We start from the raw sequence: 19711 nt of genomic DNA, 5'->3' as shown, positions 1-19711 counted from the left end.
GCCAAGCACCTCACCTGCAGAAGCTGAAACGCAGCCCCCTTTGTACAAAGAAAGAGCAACTTCTCTCTGTTTTAATACATGGGGTGGAAAGCCTGTGTGTGTTTAGGTGCATTCAGGAAAGTATACATGTCTGCATACATTGCAAGAATATTTGAAGTTTAAAATAAGTGCATGGCTTGTCCCTGAAGGAACCTGCCGGGGTTTAGTAAGTCACACTAGGCACCAGCTGCTCCTAAAATTCAATTGCTACATGTATTTTTGTTTTGTTTTGTTTTTAAGGGGAATTAGGACACTGGTAAGGATTCTCCTGAGGTGGAAGAGAAAGCACAGGGGCAGAGCAAACCCTCCTCCCCGTCCAATTTCACTGCCCCATCAGATCTCACCACTCGTCTCTTGGCAAGTATCACATGTTTCCAGGAGCATCTTGTACCAGTGACAGATCAGTCTAAATGTTGATTCAAGGTGGGGCTTTTCCGAATTTACACCTGAAAGGGATTAGACAGAACTCTCCACATCAGAGAGCATCCTGCTTTCTCAGATAAATTGCTGAAAGGCTTTCAGACAAACAGGGATTCAAATGGGGAATAGGGCAGGTCTCCTAATGGGGTGAGTCTCCTGCCCAAAACTGCCACTACTGGAAGTCCCCAGCACAATTTTGAATGCATTAAGAGGCCCTCAAGAATGCCCTTTGAACTGGATTATTTTTTTTACAGCAGAAATTGAAAAAGAGAAGTCAGAATCAGTTCACTCAGTGTCACACACACACACACGCTGCGTGTGTAAAGCCATCACAGGGCAGGGACACAAGCCAATGCTCCGAAACCCTGTTCGCCTGCCCGCTGCTGTGCCCCGTGTCCCACTCACTCGGGAAGCTCCACGAGCCAACTGCCACCTCCCGGTTCTGCCTTTCCGTGGACAGACCCTGAAGGACTGCTGGGTTACCAAGAAAAATTAGAATAATGAAGAGATTGAAAGTTCCTTTGTAAACTGAAAAATAATCACAAAAGCCTAAAAATGTCTAAATGTGTAAGAAGGGGTCAGTTTTTACAAGAGCTGAAATGCAGATGGTTAAGAGCCTATAGAGGTAACACCTGTTTCTCTTTCAAGTCCTGCTGATAAAGACAGACTCAAAAGGGGAAGAACTGAGACACAAGATTTTTTTTTCCTCCAAGATTTCAATATTTCAATTAGCCTTTCACTTAGATCAGAATTTATTTACTGCAGAGTTAAGCATCCTTCATAGTTACAAATTCCCTATTTATATCTGCTAACTCTGCAAATTCCCCGGTTCCCCAGTTCCAGAGCAGCTGCCGGGCACAGCTGTGTTCCAACAAAGGCATCAAAACCAGCAGAGATTGCTGCGGGATTGTGCCACTTTCCTGATTTCACCCACATCTGGAAGAGGAAATCACAGTGCTATTCTCACTCGCTCCTGACACAGCTCAACAGAAAAAAAAAGCCAATCTAATTTTAAAGGCCTGATACATAGCCAGTCTGAGAAGTACTCAAATTTTAATGGCTTTTAAGCATGGCACAGGCACATTCCTCAACAAGACACAAAGAATATACATGCAAGTGCATAGTAAAACTCCTGGACAAAGCAGAAGACATCCTGTGAGCAATTAGATTAGGAGACATCAGCATGCACAGCCTGGCACCAAAGGAGTTTCTATTTAATAGAAAGATGAGGATGTAAAAGCCAAGCAGCTACCAAAGTGCCTCATCAACAGGAGCATCGAGGCTAGGCCCACACCACAGCCATGGGACCACCTATGGTGATGCTTGCCAATCTTGAAATGGGTTTTAGCACATGTCTTTCACCTTCATGTGGACATTGAGCTCAGGGCTGCACCTCTGGGAGGACTTGGGTGCATCCTCTACTTGCCACGTCCTTCTGGCCACCTGAATCCTGCCCGTTTTCCACCATCTCTCTGGCCGCATGCTGGCTGTTGTGAACAGCACACTCCTGCACAACAGCACTCTTCACTCTGCTGGGACCTGCATGTTTAGGGATTTTACTCCAAAGCTTTATAAATCAGAATCTAAATCATTTGCCTGCAATCCAACAAAATTTCAGGACAAAGCAGGACTGGAATATATATCAGCTAAATGACTACCACGCTAGTCTTCTTTTGTCGATGAGCAATGCTGAGAAACTAGGGACAGTCTGGCAGTCAGAAAAGCTTCTGTCCTCTGCCTGTAACAGGGCTGAACAACTAGCACTTGCTCCTACCAAACTCGCTCCTACTCATGTACAGACTAGAGATAAAGCATCTTACGCTCTGCTTTGCCAGCAGCCTACTGAAAGAGCTTGGACCCACACAATGCTGCCCCTTGTTTTCTTTTTCTTATACTGTTGTGTGCATACCTCTTCTAATTGTGATTTGAGTTTTTCTGGCAACAGTTTTGCACTGTATACTTGATAATTCCTTCCTTAAGGGCACTCGTGGTCATAATATTATATAACAATACTCCCAAGTTACTTAAATGTGGAGCTTGTTACACAACTCTTTAGTAAGACTTAGCAAAAGGTTTGGGTATCAAAAAGATATTTTTACACAGTAAATTACCCTTCCTAATTCAATATGAGCTAATATAATAAGTAATTTCATTAAAAATCAAACAAAATATGCTCTGGGAATCAGTATCAGGTATATTTAAAACATTTATTCACTTTCCCTCTAACTGAAAAGACATACCATTACTAGTAGGTTTCAGAAAGAAAAACAGATCTTTTGAAGCTAGAAGACATTTCTAGGTTTTCATTGTTCAGAGACAAACATTTCACAAATCTGCACGAATTATAAATAGAAGATCAAGATAGATCATGCAGCTCCTTTCCCCCCTATTAAGCATATTTCATTAAAATATATAGCAATGTAGTGGTACAGTGCTGCTTTATCCACTCTAATTTCCAATGTCTAACAGATGGGATTTCCATCCCTTCCCTGAGGTTTCTTTCTTATAATCAAATACAACTTATTATGACGATGCCCCCTGTAATACTGGTCACTTCCTCTCATTTAATCCCCTATTCCAGTTGGAGTCTTCTGAATGTCCTTAAATTATTCCTCTTCCTTGGGGAAAGTATTCTCTCATCAGTACCGATTCATCATGCTCTCCATAGGTTATCATTTAACCAAGCAATACAGAGTGAACTCTTCTTATCTTTCTCCGTAATTACTCCCTGCAGCCTTCTGATTATGCCTTTTTTTAAATTTTTTTATTTTTTTTAAAGAGATAGCCCTGAAAGATCATTGGGATAATAGATGTTTCATATTAACTTTTTTTGAATATATATTCCTACCAAACTGACTAAGAACATTTTTCACTATAGCATTCCTGTAGGTGAGTGTCCAGTGTTACCTCATTAATGGACAATTTAACAGGTGCGGAGTAATATTCAGGCTTATTATCCTGGCGAAGGTCAATGGTTAAAACGATTTAGGGCTACCTTCTTCTGTGCAAATCTCATATCGTTACTGAGTTAAATACATTCAGTCAGTCACTAATGCACCATACAAAATCTCATCATTTGTTTAGTGCTTAGTAAAGGGCAATGCAAAATTTTACCTTTCCAATGCAAAAACAAGTAGAAAGCTTTTTTCCCCTTAAGTGGCTCAAGTACTAAAACATTTGACCTATCAAAGTTGCTAATATATCACCCATACGAGTGCAAGAAAACCAGTGCAGTGTCTGAACAGCCAAACAAAGACTGCATTAACATTAAAGGTATAAAAAGTAGCATAAGTCAGAAACATACTGCTATGTTAAAAGTAGACCTCTGTGACCTTTAAGGATTCTCAATAAACATTGCTGGTCTAGACAACGTAGTTCTTTGGGGAATATAACCCACAATTACTAACACACATAACCTAAAGCACATTTCTGTAGTGATGAAAAGTAAAATGTTATATTCCGTCCAGTAAGAACGGGCAAGTGAGACACAACACAAAAATAAATAGCAATCACTAGGTCAGGTTTTCTAGCTGTTCCCATGCCTCAGGGAAAAGCTATGAAACTGAAAGTCAAAGATTAACAAAAAATCATGTGCTAATGGTCTTATTTCCCACCTCAGAACAGGAAGCAGTGAGTGACTCTGGAATTTGTCACCTCGCATTCCCTGCATGACTTAGGGAAGCCTCAGTATCCAGTATGTTTTGCAGCTGGGAAAGAGGAGGTCCAACAACGTGAAACTTCCTGTGGTGGCAAGGAGCTGGTGAGTGAACCCAGAAGCACGTCTACGTGGTGCACATTTGTGAAGCACTGAACTAGCGACATCACTACTCCCATTTATGTGAAGGCTTCTTTTGTGAGGGGCTCGATCCAGCTGACTCACTAGATTAGCAGCGATGCTGAATTTAAATGGCACAACATGAGATACTGTCCCAGCAGCAGACAGCAGATAGTCCTGCCCTCAAACAGAGCTGCACCTACCCTAAGCAGAGCCTTGTCCATGCCAGATACATTGCAACATGCCTCAAACACCACCTGCGAGGCAGCTTTGAGAAGGCTTACACATAACAGCATATGCTGTGCCCCTTTCCTCATCACTGTCTCTCTTAGTTCCCACTGTCAGAAAACATTTCCTGAATAGGTCTACCTGTTCATTGGCTCCTTAAGTCATAGCATGTACAACTTAAGTTTTATCTCTTTACTAACTTCCTCCATTTATTAATCTATCCAGGTCCCCAGATGTTGCCAGGCTCACAGGGAACGATAGCCGAGTTAGGATGATGCAGGGTAAGACAAAGAGGGCGACCCATGGGGAGCTGTTCTCTAATCAGCTTTTCATTACTGCCTGGCTGAAAGGCAGGAGCGATTCAGCCACGCTCTTCTGAGTGAAAGAACAGGGAGAAAAGAACTCAGATCCTCATACAAATTATCTCCATCCTATCAGACTATATAAGTACTCATCTCTAGCAACTACTAATCAAATACCCAAGGACAACACCATGACTGAAGAGATCTGCAAGTTATGTTGGAGACAAGTGGATTTTTTCTATGGGGAAAAAGTGGCTTAGTAACCTAAGAGCCTAATGACGGAATTATCTAACATCTTAGATTCATACATTTAAATCCCAGTGAACTAAATTCAATCCCCCAGCCTGAGTCTGAGACTAATTACTTTCGTAATCTTGAGAAGGTACCTTAATTGCTCTATATCTCAGTTTTCCTAAAAGTAGAATGATATTCATCACTTTTTGAAAATACTTTGTATGTATGCAAAAACAGCACTGGTTTGCATAGGACCTTCACTTAGCATCCTCAGCCACATTCAAATGTGTCTGACAATGATTTAGGTTACTCTGATAGCACAGAAATGCATAGAGGTCAATAACAGCGTTCTCTCAACATTCGAACAACGTTCTCTGTTGCTTGTACGTTTAAAGACTTTCCCATCTGCTCGCTCTACAGAAGGGTACAGAAATTTATCTAAGCCCCTATTTTTGGTTTCTGCAGAGAGAGACAACAACACTGATTTGGCAGGCCCCACATTACCAGAACACAGTGTCATGTCACTTGCCTGCATGGAAAGACAGCTCTGTTAAAGTGGCAGATAGGTTTCCATTCACTATGTGAACACTTCTTCATCTTAGTATCGAACATGTCTCAGCCCAAACACAAACAAGCCTAATGCTAGGACTCACATATCTGATTGTAGCAGGACAGTTTTCCTTCCTGTCCCAAGGTCCTCCTGGGTTGCCTTCACCAAGGAGCTCAGGCACATAAACCAGGATCAAAGTTGAAGTTCGGGAAAAAGAGAACACACAGTAAACTATAGGCAGTCAGCCAGCTCTTGACATGCATAAGCTCTTCTGTGCCTAATGGGATACTCCCGAAATGAATTCAAATGGGAGAACAGAGCCATAGGTACAACACAGTTTCTGTAGGATTCTGTGCCATAGGTACAAGACAGTTTCTGTAGGACGCTGTTGGCCAAGACTTTGACGGGGCACATAGATCCACAGTGCATGTCATTTGCCAAACACCAAGCTAATATCAGCCCCTCCTGAGCAACAGGTTGTCTAGAAAAGCAACCCTCAGCAGAAAGGAGGTGGTGGCCATTTCAAAGCCTGTTCTGGAAGATGGCCTGAGGCTTTACTAGCAGGGCACAGACTAGGGTAGGAACAGCCAACAACACATACATACAAGGAATGGTAAATGAGCACCTTGTAAACTGTCATGGCTTGTCTCATGATAAAGCAATATAAAAGAACAGGTGTGTTTAATAACTAGTCACCAGTCAACCAGGGAAAGATAAAAAGAAAAGAGAAGTCACAGTAGTGTAAATCAGCTTGGGCACGCTGCTTGCTCATCTACGTTCTGTCATCCTCACTTTATGCCCAGGTTTGCTCAAGAGACTGTGCACTCAGAAGCAATCCCCTAAAAGCACTGTCTTTCACTCTAATCCATATTCAGAGGGGATATGACCAGAACCAGTGGACCTCTTTCCCTGTTTGGCTGTTAACTATTTAACGATCCTTCTCTGCTGTCTCTTTGTACTATTTTATTCTGAGAGAAGCCACAGCAGTTTTTAAATTGGTCATTTACCTTTCTTTGTTTTTTTGTTTGTTTTTTTTTTGTGCGTGTGTGGGTTTGTATGAATATGTGTTGTCCACTGTTCATACCGCAGTATGCAAGAGCAGTCTCAAAAAAATCAGTCTCTCTCTCTCTTATCTGTATTCACAGCGGACTGGATTTTCACTTTATGGTTGCGATGTTCTTGTTTCTTCTGCAGGTCCATTAGCGCTGTGCGCACTACACAGTCAATACCAATTGCAGCCCACAGTTTTCTCCCTTTTTTTATTTGGACACAAGCCCTTCTACATGCTGGATCCATTACTCTCCGATATGGTTGTTTGTGGTTTTTCTTTATGTTTTGATTTTGTTTTTAAAACACCACAGTGCCTTTGACTTTAAACAAAGAAAGAGTATATATAAAGCAACCCAAAATAAGGCATTTAAAAATGGCATGATAAATCATTTCATAATAAATCATTCTGCCTCATATATCTCTTTACTCTGATCCATTTTGTTTTGCCTGATTGCTTAACCTGAAGAAGTTATTAAATTACACAAGATATTAATTATTGATTTGACAAAGCTCCATCATTCCTGCTCTTCTTCCTCTCTTCTTACATCCCAGGAAAACTTGCTGGACATTCCTTGTTCTTCCAGACAGAAAAGGGAAGTGGAATTTAATTGCACTGCAAGTTAGGGGACTGGAGGAACCTGATTGTTGGAGGGAAATTGAAAACAAGCACTTGAACAAAATAAATACCTATGATGTTTCACCAGGAGAAGAAAAAAAAAAAAAAGAAAATAATTGGGAGGGGACTAAATCTCCAACCTACTGAACTCTGTTCAGTCTCCACTTTCCTTTGTCAAGGTGGCTAACGCCAGGTCCTCTGCACGAAGTGGTTTTCCCGGCATCAGACCAAGGCAGCTGCAAATAAAGTGCCAGCTACGATATGTGTTTTACTTTGTCCACGTTCTCATCAGGCCAACCCTGCATTCCACAAGAAGAAAAACAGGAATTATTTGAAAAACAGCCATGAGACAAGCACCCTGCCTGCCATGCAAGATCTTCTGCCAGAAACACTAGACAGGAAGGGAAAGACTAAGATACAGCACTAGCCAGTCCTGGGGGAGAATGTAATAAACAAATATGAACCCAGTGTAAAGGCAATCTGCATAAACTGGACAAGAGGGCTGACCAGAATAAGTGGAACAGGACTGACTTTTGCTACCTAATTTTCATCAGAAAGCTGGACCACAAAAGAAGAGATCTTCACTGTTTTAGTGAAGATGCGGTAATGAAATGGCGAAAACTTTGATGTCTCCATGACTTGGAAATCATTGTTAGGTTCCCACCTTCAGGAACACAGAACCTGCATGCTGAAATTAGTGAAAGAACTATAGGTTTTCAGATGATTTCTTAGTATCTCAAGAGAGTCTTTTTCTCTTCGGTTACAAATATTCAGGGGAGAGATATTAAAAAAGAAATCTATAAATTGAGATTTTTGGACATTCTTCTTTCTCTGTCATGTCACTACTTAGCGAGTATGTTTCCCGCCATTCGCTTGTTCAAGGGAAAAATCTCACCATAACATGGCAGACGACACACACAACCTGAGCTGCATTCTTCTCTGCTCATCACAAAAACCCTTGTGTCCCCCAGGCCATGGTACATTAAGATACAGCTTTTTCCTGTCTTCAACCTTCCAATTACAGTCACAGAGGAAGCCAGAGCTATAAAAGAGGCCTTCCTTTCACCACTGTGCTCTGCAGCTCTACCGAAGAACAAGGCAGGTCAGGAAGACTGACCTACCTTCTAATCTCTAGGGCAAATACTCCTCCAAGAGCAGAGTAAGATATTTTAAGAGACAGCCACTACTCCGTACATATTTCCCAGTCAATTCCAGGGCTGTCAATCTAACATACGTTTCACCTGAGGGCTGAATTGTCATTTTCCATTTTTATTCATTTAATGAGTAGTGGATTAAAAAAAAATCATTATTTAAAATACCACATTTTTCTTTGCTCAGCAGCTTGAAAGGGGCCCTTGGGTACTGAGATAGTCAGACTAAACTCCGATGCTTTGATACAACTGTTCTCTTCCTCCCTTCAGCTAAATCACAACATGAAAGATTACATTCCTTCCTTCTTTAGAAACAGAAAAACATTAAGTTGCTAACACAAGATTAGGCTGGTAGCAAATGCCAACCTAGAGGGGCCTGGGCTGCCCTTAGGCCCTAGAGGGGCCTGTTAAGGCCATAACAGGCAGGACTTCACAAGTCAAAACCTGCAGGCCATAAAAAAAAAAAAAAAAAAAAAGGAAACATCCTGAAACTAATGGCCCTTCTTAACAAGCATCTTTCCTTGTACATCCTGCCTGCTGCAGTGCCCCTTCAGTGGTATGACTTTTGCATCAATGTGATGGAAATCTCCTTCCTTTTAGGTTTTAACTGCCCACCTGCCCACCACCTCTAATCACTGTAGAGCAGGAAGTAGCTCAGAAAATTGTATCTAAGATTTGTTTTTCAAGATACAGTTTCCTTCCTCAGCACCTGTCACGCCATTTTAAATCCTTTATCGTGGACTGCTGAGGAGAAAGAAATGAGGAAGCTGGCAAGGAAGCAAATAAACAATACTCATACTATGTTTCATTTATGGATTCCTTTACATTTATATCAGGGATCCTTTAGCAAAGTTAGGGATGATTTCCCTCTGGAGAGTGATACCTTGGAATCGGGTATCCTAGTGGGGGAATTTACAAGGATACCTGCTTCAAACTCCATCAGACGAGTTGTTCATTGCTTAACTGTGTAGAGGAGGCAGCAAGCAAACTGAGCAGGTCTGACTGGCCGCTATACACTGCCGACAAACCTTTCCATGCTTGTGGTGACGGCTGTGCCTTTGCATCCTCTTTCTGTATCACATAATAGCCTCGCCCATCAGTCACGGTGTCCAAAGGATGACTGCCTATCTCCATATGGAAGGAGAGTCAATTAAGGGAGAGCCATTAATGCTAAATCATTCCCCTTGAGGTGAATAGAGAAGAAAGGAGACAGAAGATGAGAGCCCTGTGCCAGTGCCTGTCTTTCAACTTGAAGGCTTGGCCTGGACAAAGCTGAGAGACAGAAGGCTAATTTCACAGACAACATCCCCAAAGTCTATATAGTAATCTTAAATATTGGAAATATTTTTTTCATGACAAATGAATCTTTTTCCAAGCCAATTCCATCAATCGCAGGGACAATTGCTAGTTTCACCAGAAACACAAAATAGTTTGAATCCAGAGTATGTAAAGGAAAGGGGGCATGAAGCCACAGGACCAACATCAACCACAGAGCAGCAAGAGACCTCGAACATCCCACGCATTCTGAAGCAATTCTTGCATCAGATCTCATCAGGGCATCTCCTGGCACCTGACAGACCATGACAGATACAGTGCCCATATCCATATTCAGATGAGACCATTTTGGATCATATCTCTGACATGCCATTTTACCTGCCATATCTTGCTGGGAGTTGCATGGCAATGTAGGATAAGTAGGTTGGAGTGTATTGCCTTTCTGCAGTATCTTTTTCACTTTAGCTGGACCAAGATTTAGTAAAGGGTCTTGCGCCTATTCAGCGCATTTCAGGCAAAACTGATGTGCTATGCTAAGGTTTCTTTTTAGACTTAACAGAGCAGCATATCCTAGCAGATAATCCAATATACTACTGCAATACTAGTCATATAGAAGAGACCAGTAAGAACAAAAGAATAAGGTGCTAAAAAGCATCAACCTGATGCTCATACTGACCTAACCACCCATGCAAAATGTCTTCTTGCTCAAGTGCCCTTGCAGAATTTGATAGCGGCACAAAAATATAATACCATTTTTGATGTTCTTATTTATTGAACTGAGAGAAACTTGGTGAAAACTACAAACGTTAATATGTGGAAGCCTTTAGAAAAGCATTCAGGTTGTAAAAGATCTTCAGCATGACTGGTTATTACTCACTTAAAAATAAAAAGCCAGAAACAGAGCCCACAGCAATTTGGGGATTTTAGGGAAAACTTAGTGGGAAAATAAGTAGGGATTTTTAGGGGAAAAAAGTTAGGGAAAGATGTCAGAAGTTACTTTTTCTGTGGCACTAACTGACATACTCAGATAAGATAAAGAGTACCTGGGGTGCTGACAAGTTCACATGCAGCATAGAAGGGAGAAATTGCCTTACATATCAAGAGTGTAAGATGATGGAGAAGGGGATGAAGAAAGAGAAAAGAACACATATAAAAATCACAGTCATATCATTATAAAAAAATGGAGAGAAAAATCATTTGATTTTCATGCAGTCTCTGATTTGCCAGCTGTTCAACAGATGCTGTTGGAGATTGTCACACCAATGAGACTTCGAAGTTAAAGTTCAACAGCCTAAAGACCATGAAATGATCTTTTCCCAAAAAGATGTAATCACTCAGACTGCAAAATTAACTATACTCCTCTCTAAAGAGGATATCAAAGGGATTACAAGGCAACAAATGCTCTCACTTGCCCTGGAAACAACACACATTCAGAGTAGCTTTTAACTGAATATCCACATTTATGAGCAAAGTTATGATGAGTGGGAAGGTTGCCAGTTCGACGACCCCAGAACTGAGAGCCACCATGAAATTGCTCCTTCACATCATTTCTCTTTTGTTTAAAGTCCCAGCTTAGCACTGTCTCATGTACAGCTTGGGAACTTTCTGGATGGTACCAAGGAAGCTACCTCCACAAGACAAATAAATAAAGAAATAAATAAGCAAACAAAGAACAAAGATGGAGGATACAAAATCTAAGGCTTTGAAAACAAAGGCAGGTAGAAATTGAGTTTGCAGAAAGCTTAAGCTTAGTGTGGTAAGTAACCCAGCACTTGGGCAACAGAATGTTACCTTTATATACTGAGACACGCACATGAAGGAGCCTGCATACACAGATCTGAGTACAGAAGATGCTACATTAACATCTGCTTGAGCCAGCCACAGGGCAACAGTCTCACACATACTAAGCTACTCTATTTACAAATGGATTGATAAGAAAATGATCTTTTCGAACAAATGATCTTAAAAGTAAGCACCTTTTAAATAATTTTGAATGAAGCCATTACAATAAAAATTAGTAAGCAGCAAATCTGAACAGGTGTGAAAGGATGACTTGAACCTTTTTCCAAACTCAAGTGGAATCTTTTTTTCCTGCTCTTTGGAGACATTAGGGGAAATCATACAATAGGGACCTATCTGGCACTTGTAAGACAATTAACAAATGAGCTCTAGAAGAGACTTTCTGATGGCTAACATCTGTGATGTTACCCCACGCAATCATAAAAATTATCATGGTATTTTGACTTCCTTAGAATCTTTAAATATCCAAGATCCATTTGGAATTAAAATACAGTAGCAAAGATTTCTTTCCTAATTTGTCTAGCATTATGGGAATCATCAGTACAACATGAAAATCTGTTCTCAGCAAATATCTAGGATGACACTGCAAACTCTAAATGTCCAGACAATCCAAAAAAACATCAATACACTTGAGCGTTTCTTTAAGCCTTCAAATATATAATCAGGAAAGAACTTCACTAAAATAAATAAATAAATAAAAATCTATGCCGCTACCTGCACTTGAGACAGTAAAGGATGCAGCACTTAAACCAAGTAATGATTTTGTAGCATTTCTTATTACTAGTCATTTTACAGCATCTCAGTTTATTGCATACATAATGGGCAGATGTGTGTTGTCATTAAATTGCTCTTAGCAAACATTGCCATAAAGGTACTTGGCAGATAATAAAATGGAATGCGAAGCTCTAGGCTCAGGATCAGCATTACCAAGAGCAGATGCATTGCTGCTCACAGACAGTGTGTCACAAAACACAGATAAAGTCTGGTTGCTCAGGAGTGAAGTATCCATCTGCGAGCAGACCAGATGGGAAAGGATACTGGTTCCAGCCCCCAGAGAGGAGAACTAAATGGTATGTCCGGATCTTAGCAATTAACTTCAAATTTAAAATCTGAACCATGGTGCCCCTTATTTTGATCCTAAATGACTGGCAGTTTCATACAAACCTGCATTTTCTGATCTTATTACCAACCATATATTTATCAGAAAAAAAGTTCAGCCAGGCGATTTAAGTAGTAGAAAGAATTAAAGAGTCAGTAAACAACATTTGATTTTCGTTGGCCTGGACTGTTGCCTCTGTAGTTCTTCTTACAGTGTTCAGGAGAAAGAAAGCATGCAGAAAGCTTTCTAGCTCAGCACAGGACTAGATCATACCACCCTTCTGAGCCCATGGTATTTTCACTGCTGCTACAGAAAATGGCTAATCTAAATCCCGTGCATGTTTCTCTCCTCATGCTTGCTTACTGCCAAGGCTTTGGGATTCTTTTCAGAAAACAGTATGGGTTGTAAGGAGATACTGTCTCATCACAGCAGAGAAGTACTTCATCCTCCATGAGCCAGATTTCAACTTCCACATCTAACACTTTCATTAAGTGCAATTACCAGGGGGCTGCAGTGCCCTAACACTGAAACCAGATGGCACAGAAGACAGTAACTAGCTACAAAACATGAAACTACCTTCACAGTAGCTGCACCCTGCAACCCTTCTTGTTGACACATCCTTACATGCACCTTAAACTCTATTGACTTATGTGTGAGAAGCTATGTCACATGCAACAGAAGGAACATGCTACCCACAGGAATATTCTTTTTGTCACCTCTCACAAAGTCTGCACTATCTCTGATGAGAGGAAAGCATTTGGAAAAACATATTCTTGGGCTTTCAGATACTTTAGGTCCTTAATTTCAAGCTAACAAGGCACCAAGGACCTGCTAGGACAAGGTACTCTAGAAGAAAGTTGTGTTGCAGCAACCAGTCTCTCATACTCCTGTTCTCTCTAAAAGCCAAGGATGCCAGAAGAACTAAATGCTATCAAGAGTACTGCCTTTAGCCTTTCCTTCCTAATGCCCAATATAATAACCTCTAAAACCTTATAACCTTAGTATAAATCCTCAATATATGCTTACAATCATTACAAATTTCCATACCAAATCCACTCCTCTGAGTCTGCCATTCATTTCTGAGCAATTCAAGAACTGCCTTTCATTTAGGAGCCTCTCTGGATGGATGAAGTCTTGATCTCCACCATACATATTCTAATCAGATACAAAGAGTGCAGGAGAGCTTGAGAAGCAGATAAAGGTCATTACCACATACATCTCAGGTTTATGCACACCCAGTTATATACAAGGACTTCTTATGACCAAGAATTCCTGGACCTATTGCCTATCCCAATGTCTCACACTCTGATCTCTGCTATTTGTGGAGACTCACTCCATGTAAATGTGATTTTGAAACCAAGCCAGTGGTAGAGCAGCACATGTCCAACGACCATTGACCAGCACGAGCACAAAACTGAAGCACAGCTCTTGGGTATGTCCTGCTGTGAGTACAGCCAGCCCCTGTGGGTAGGGTAGAAACCTCTTTTGTCATTACTGGGACACAATAACACTTCTCTGACAAAAGATTTCAAATTCTGCAGGTTAAGAAAACTGGGAGTGAGTTTTCTCTCTCCTAGAAACCTAGAGGAAGGCCTTATGCACCTGACATCTGCTTATCCAGATGTATCTTCATTTTCCACCTTAAACTTTAAGGGTGGATACAAGGTACTCAGAGCATTACCTACAGGAAGGGTTTTATCCTGTGTGTCATTTTTTTTTCCTTTATTCTTTGCCTTATACCTCTATTTAATGCAACCTGGTAGCCTTGGCAGTGTGTCATTATCAATTCCTGCCCAGCAGAGAGAGCTACCTTCCAGTGTGCAGCACTACTGAGTTATCAGATCAGAATCTCCACGTGATCAGCTAAACAAGTCAGGCAAATCAACCAAAGGAGTCAAGCAGATCATGGAACTGCTCTGAATCTCCCCTGAGAAGCATCTACTTTCCTCAGCTGACTGCACAGGGAACTTTGGCATTCAGCACAGGCCCCTCAAATCAGTGCCAGGCTTGGCACTTTAAGCTCCCAAAAATAAATCTGAGCCATCTAAACAAAAGGAAGTAAGAAGATTATTTTAACTGAGTTCATGCCACTTGCATGCTGTCATGTAAGAATGGGACAAAATAGTTCTCCTCAAGGTAGTGGCTGGGAAACTCATGTTTTCAGGAATCATCTAATCCATTGTAATCTAAGAGAGAGAAGTGTTGAGTTGACACAGATATAGCCAGGACACAGGCAGGTTTCACGTGAACACTGGATTTTGTTCTGGTGCTCCTGTACCCCTTCAGCTCTACGTAACTGAGGTCAGCAAGCCCGGCTTACCTCGCTCGCAGGTTCTGCCCCAAAAGCCAGTGCCAGTGCAGTCACAAATGAAGCGGTTCCAGCCGTCCTTGCAGAGCGCGTTGTTTTTACACGGGTAGCTGTCGCATTGCTTGGTGCTGAGGCGGGAGCAGGAGGATTTGACTCCTGCTGCGTTCTGGGCCTCTGCCAGTTGCCGGATGTTCTTGCTTCGGCCGTCGATGAACAAGTCTCGGATACAGCCGACGTAGCCGTAGTTCAGCATCGCTGTCCAGAGCTCTGTGGGGAGGATGAGTCCTGCCCGGTTCTCAGGGAGGCCACCCAGATACATGTCACCTTCCAGGTCCAGGATTTCGCTTTCCCCACTAGCAGTGAACGGGGTGCGTCTGCTGTTCACAGATATAGTACCTAAGTAAGGAGGATAAGGAGACATCAACCATTGCTTTCACTTCAAGCCTCAGCCTAGTTCATGGCTTCCAATAGCTGAGTGAGGTTCAAAGGCCAGTACAAACAACTGAAGATTTTTCCCTACACAAACACACTGCTAATAGAGACAGTGCCTCCCACACAGCTTCCCCTCCTCTTGAGCTAGGTTTCACATAAACAGTGGATAACTGGGATCACAGTGCTCCCATGTAGTGACTGGGTCATCATGTGTTGGTATCCCAAAAAAAACACTAGAAGGTCACTAGTATAACAATGCAAGGGATAAACAATAACATACAAAAAAATGAGCATTATTTAATGGTATTCACCCAGCAAAGCAAAAATGTGCTGAGAAAGCACTGCAATTTGATGGTATCAGAACTGGATAGGAAAAAAAGACAAAAAAAATTACTAATTCACACTACATAGCTCTAACATGAAATATTTCATCAAGTTGGACTTGAACAATGGGACCAAATGGACCTTTGTCAAGTTTGTAGGTGAAGGTTGATATATTAGAGGAAGGACAGGGCAGAGAAACTCTGACAAGCTGGAGTAATGGGCTGATAGAAATCTTCCCATGTTCAACAATGATAAACACAAAATCTCACACCTGGGACACACAAACCTCTCACATTCCTATAAGCTGCAGAACAACCAGCTAAGGAGCAACTCTGCAGAAAAGGACTTGAGGATCTGTTGAACAACAGCTTGAACATGAGTCAGTTGTGTGTACTTGGAGCAACAAGAGACTCTGATTGCAATTTGCAGGAAGGGAAATTCCAACTTTGGAGAACTAGAAATATTTTACCATGAGGTCAGTCAGACACTAGAAGGGGGGCTCAGAGAAGGTGCAGAATCAGCATCCTTGGAGATGCTCACATCTCAAATGTGCACAGTCCTCAGCAACCTGTTCTAGACTTTCACTGAAGCCCAGATTTCAGCAGAATTTGGGGTAGAAACCTCTAAAGGTTTGTTCAAAAACAAATTAGTCCACAGTTTTACAAAGCAAAGTATCCTAACTTACTGACATAAAGAAAGACGAAAATCATGTCTGAAGAAGAGCTGTTATTAAAACTGTAGTATCTTCCATACGCTCTACACAAGATGTAGGCATACTGCATTCAAGTTATTTATACACATTGCAGGAAATTATCCCAGCACAGAAAATAATTAGAACATGCAACAGAAAAATATAATTGGAGTACACAGAATAGGTGCAGACTGACTTGTTTACGTTTAGGTAACATATCCAAAGGAAGCCAGGAACCCAGGGCTAGTCTCTGTCTTGGTCCCAAAACAACACGTTCTTCTGAAGCGCATTCTGCAGGTGTTGTGATAGGGACCTCTGCCCACCAGACACTCGGCTGAGAATCAGCAATTCACTCTCCCAGTCATCACATCTGATTGCTTTGCCATTGCAATACCCTGCCCCCCAGATACTACTGTCCATGCTTTAAGATTAATTCCAAATCATAGCATTTTTATCATAAATCGCTATGACAGTGGGGGAGTTTAGTAGATAGAGTTGGCTCTCTTTTGTGCCTCTGTAAGAAAATGCAGTCATGTACATATGCTCTTCTCTTCCTTCAGTTGTAATAGGGGACTTTTTAGCTAGAGAACAGAATGTATGACACAGAGACAGGTTATTTCCTGCATGCAATGTTCAGTAATAACTTAGAAATAATGTCAGAAGCAGCAGAGTGTTGGAAGTAATCGAGGTGTTACAAATTAAGGGCTCAAAGAAAGCAAGGGCAGTTTGATGAATCATTTTGTAAAAATAAGCTGTACTGCTGCAGACATTTTCCCTTTTAGATGGTAAGAAAATAGAAGACATGACAATACACCTACAGTCATAAAAGCAAGTGTCAGAGGCACAGGATCACAGCCATCCTGCCTACATCTGGGCTGCCACTCCTGCAAAGCTGTTCAGCACATGGAGCACACACTGCCCCAAAGGATCAACACGAATGGAGTTGCTGGAGGGTTGAGCTCCAGACAAGTGCTACCGTAGAGAAAATATGCACCATGTGCAAAAGCCACAAGGGTGAAGAACCTCCTTTTGTCCCCCACACAAAAAATACCAGAAGGTTATGGCAAAGTGTAAAACCTGAAGCCGGACAGGGGGGGAAAAAAGACTAGCCATCGGCCCAACTTCCTGCTAGTGTTTTGCAAAATTTCTGTAAAGAAATAATACTAGCTCCAATGCATAGGACTTTTTAAACCAAGCTGTTGGCATAGAAAAAATATAAATTGACCCTTGGAAGAAGGAAAAAAAGGCAGCACTAAAACCAGAGCTGATACACAAAAGAGTACAGCGAATGGAACTGTACAGTGAATCTTCTAGTAAGATTTTAGTGTCCAAGTGGGTGGGATAATGTGTGGGTTTTAGTAGATAATCAGCTGAAAATATTTTCTTGTGTAACATGCTCAGTGTTCTCCAGCTAGAACCAGTCACAGGCTTTGCGGACACTTTGTAGGAGCTTACTGCAGGGACAGAAAGTTTACAGGACGCCAGGCACCTGTGTCCCAGCTCCTGTCAGAGCACGGAGTAAAAACAGCTTGTGTAGCGCTGGCAGCCAGCACAGACCAAAGCATACACAAAGCCTAAGGGGACTAGATACACCAGGGGTTATGTGAGCAAGACTGTCACACTTCCCCAGCATTTGTGCCTTAGTGTTCTGGTGTTTGTGTCTTAATTCCTCGCAGTATTGAATATTCAGATTTTTAAACCATTTTGCTAAGCTCAGCAGATCCTGATGCTTTGGACTGCTTCAGAATTGGGAAGAAAGAGGGGGGCTGACACATAATAAAGGATTAGATGCTTTACTAGTAAGAATCAGAACATGTGCAGGGGGGTTGGACTAGACAACGTCTACAGAGGTCATCTACAGACAATCTTCCAACCTTAAGCTTTCTATGATTCTATGAACGTCAGTAGCTAAAGCTGAATGGCTATTTTGTGGCCTATGCGAAGCAAGTTCATTATTTTCTATAAGGCAGACATCCTGGTTGCAACCATTCTCTGTTCTGCTCATGGGAGAAAAGCCAAGGTCTCAACAAGAAGGGATGCTGAAGTTCCTTATCACATCTACCAAAAATGCCACAGAAGAATGGTTGATGCTTGATCAATGTACGGTGTGGAGAACACAATACCAAGTATTCTGGAGAGACAAGAAGACATTAGTCACCAGGACCATTAACTAGCAGAAATTTCAGTAAAAAGTAAAAAAAGGAAAGAAAAAAAGAGAGAACATGCAAATGTGTTCATTCTCGTTCAACAAAATGCTTTTCATTCAGATCTGTTATCTCCAAGCAGTGTTCAGACCATTACAAACCCCCCTGTCAGGCAACGAACAAGTCAGCGTTGTGTTCCCCGGCAGCAAGCAGCAAAGCTGTCAGTCACACCCTCCCCTAGCCAAACCAGCATGCCTCCTTCTTTCCCAGCAAAGGGCTTGGTGTCAGTTCTGTTTCTCCTTCTGCTGCTGTCTCTGCAGGGACCAGACAGTATCCAAGCAAGCAAGGAAAAATGAAAGCAGTACTGAACACTACTAATTGAGTTTATCCTTGCAAGTTAATTAAATTTAAGTAATTTTAAAGAAATCAAAGCTCCATTTATTTATTTATTTATGGCTTCCTTTATAAAGTGTTTCTATCGATGTCTTTAGGAGATAGCAATACATAATCATACATATTAAATCCTAATAGAGCTCCATGCCAAATATAAGTAAATTCCTCACATCAAAGAAAAAACTAGCTTCAGGCAAAGGCCTGTTCAAAGAGGTAGGCCTTGCATGGTATCTAGAAGTCAGCTCTTTGAAAAACTCAAGGGATGCCAGTTCCAGCAGTGCATTCTCTCCACTGAGAGCATTCTGCCACTAGAAACATAAACTAAATACTCAGCTTCTGAAGAGCACAAATCAAACCCCAAACCTGCTTGCTAACACAAATAAAATTCCCTTTGAAGGGAAAATACGGCCTTGTTTGGAGATCCTAATGTTCCAGGAGGAGTTCAAGTCCAGCTGTCCATGTATTCATAAGTTCAAGTTTTGTTATTTCCTTATTTTTGATTCCTGATATAGTTTCAGAGTACATCCTATGTATGTTAGCTTGATCTACAACATTAGAAGCAAACAAAATGTCTCATGGTAATTGCATGATAGGTGCACTATTAAAAAAAAAAAAAAAAAAAAAAAAGCCGTGAAGAAAAAAAAGAACAAAATTTAATGCAGAAAGAATTGACCACTTCAAAATCGCACGCTGAGATATGTATGCTGAAGATTAATAGGTAAATGTTAATAGTTTGCTTCTGTGATATGCTACCCAAAGTTCATGCTAAACACCTCATAAAAATCTAACACACCATTCCAATCTTTGTTTTGCTGGGTAAATATTACTCATGTAATAGCCTTTTTTTTTTTTTTTTTTTTTTTTTTTTTTTTTTTTTTTG

At 41.2% G+C, this 19711-nt stretch overlaps 1 protein-coding gene across 9 annotated transcripts in view; it reads right to left on the bottom strand.

Annotated features, from left to right (window-relative positions):
- Window positions 1-19711, bottom strand: part of NRXN3 (neurexin 3) — a 901920-nt gene that overhangs the window by 607723 nt on the left and 274486 nt on the right. For all 9 annotated transcript variants that reach the window (XM_088529330.1, XM_088529323.1, XM_088529324.1 and 6 more), the window contains one exon: window positions 14860-15243. In XM_088529330.1, coding sequence (XP_088385456.1) covers window positions 14860-15243 — 384 coding nt within the window. The remainder of the gene's footprint in view (window positions 1-14859; window positions 15244-19711) is intronic.

Source organism: Tinamus guttatus, unplaced genomic scaffold (assembly GCF_059628265.1).
Source record: "Tinamus guttatus ecotype Peru unplaced genomic scaffold, ASM5962826v1 Tinamus_guttatus_pri_ptg000327l, whole genome shotgun sequence".
NCBI classification, from domain to species: Eukaryota; Metazoa; Chordata; class Aves; order Tinamiformes; family Tinamidae; genus Tinamus; species Tinamus guttatus.
The sequence above is the reverse complement of the archived record's forward strand: the minus strand, read 5'-3'. Positions and strand labels throughout refer to the sequence as shown.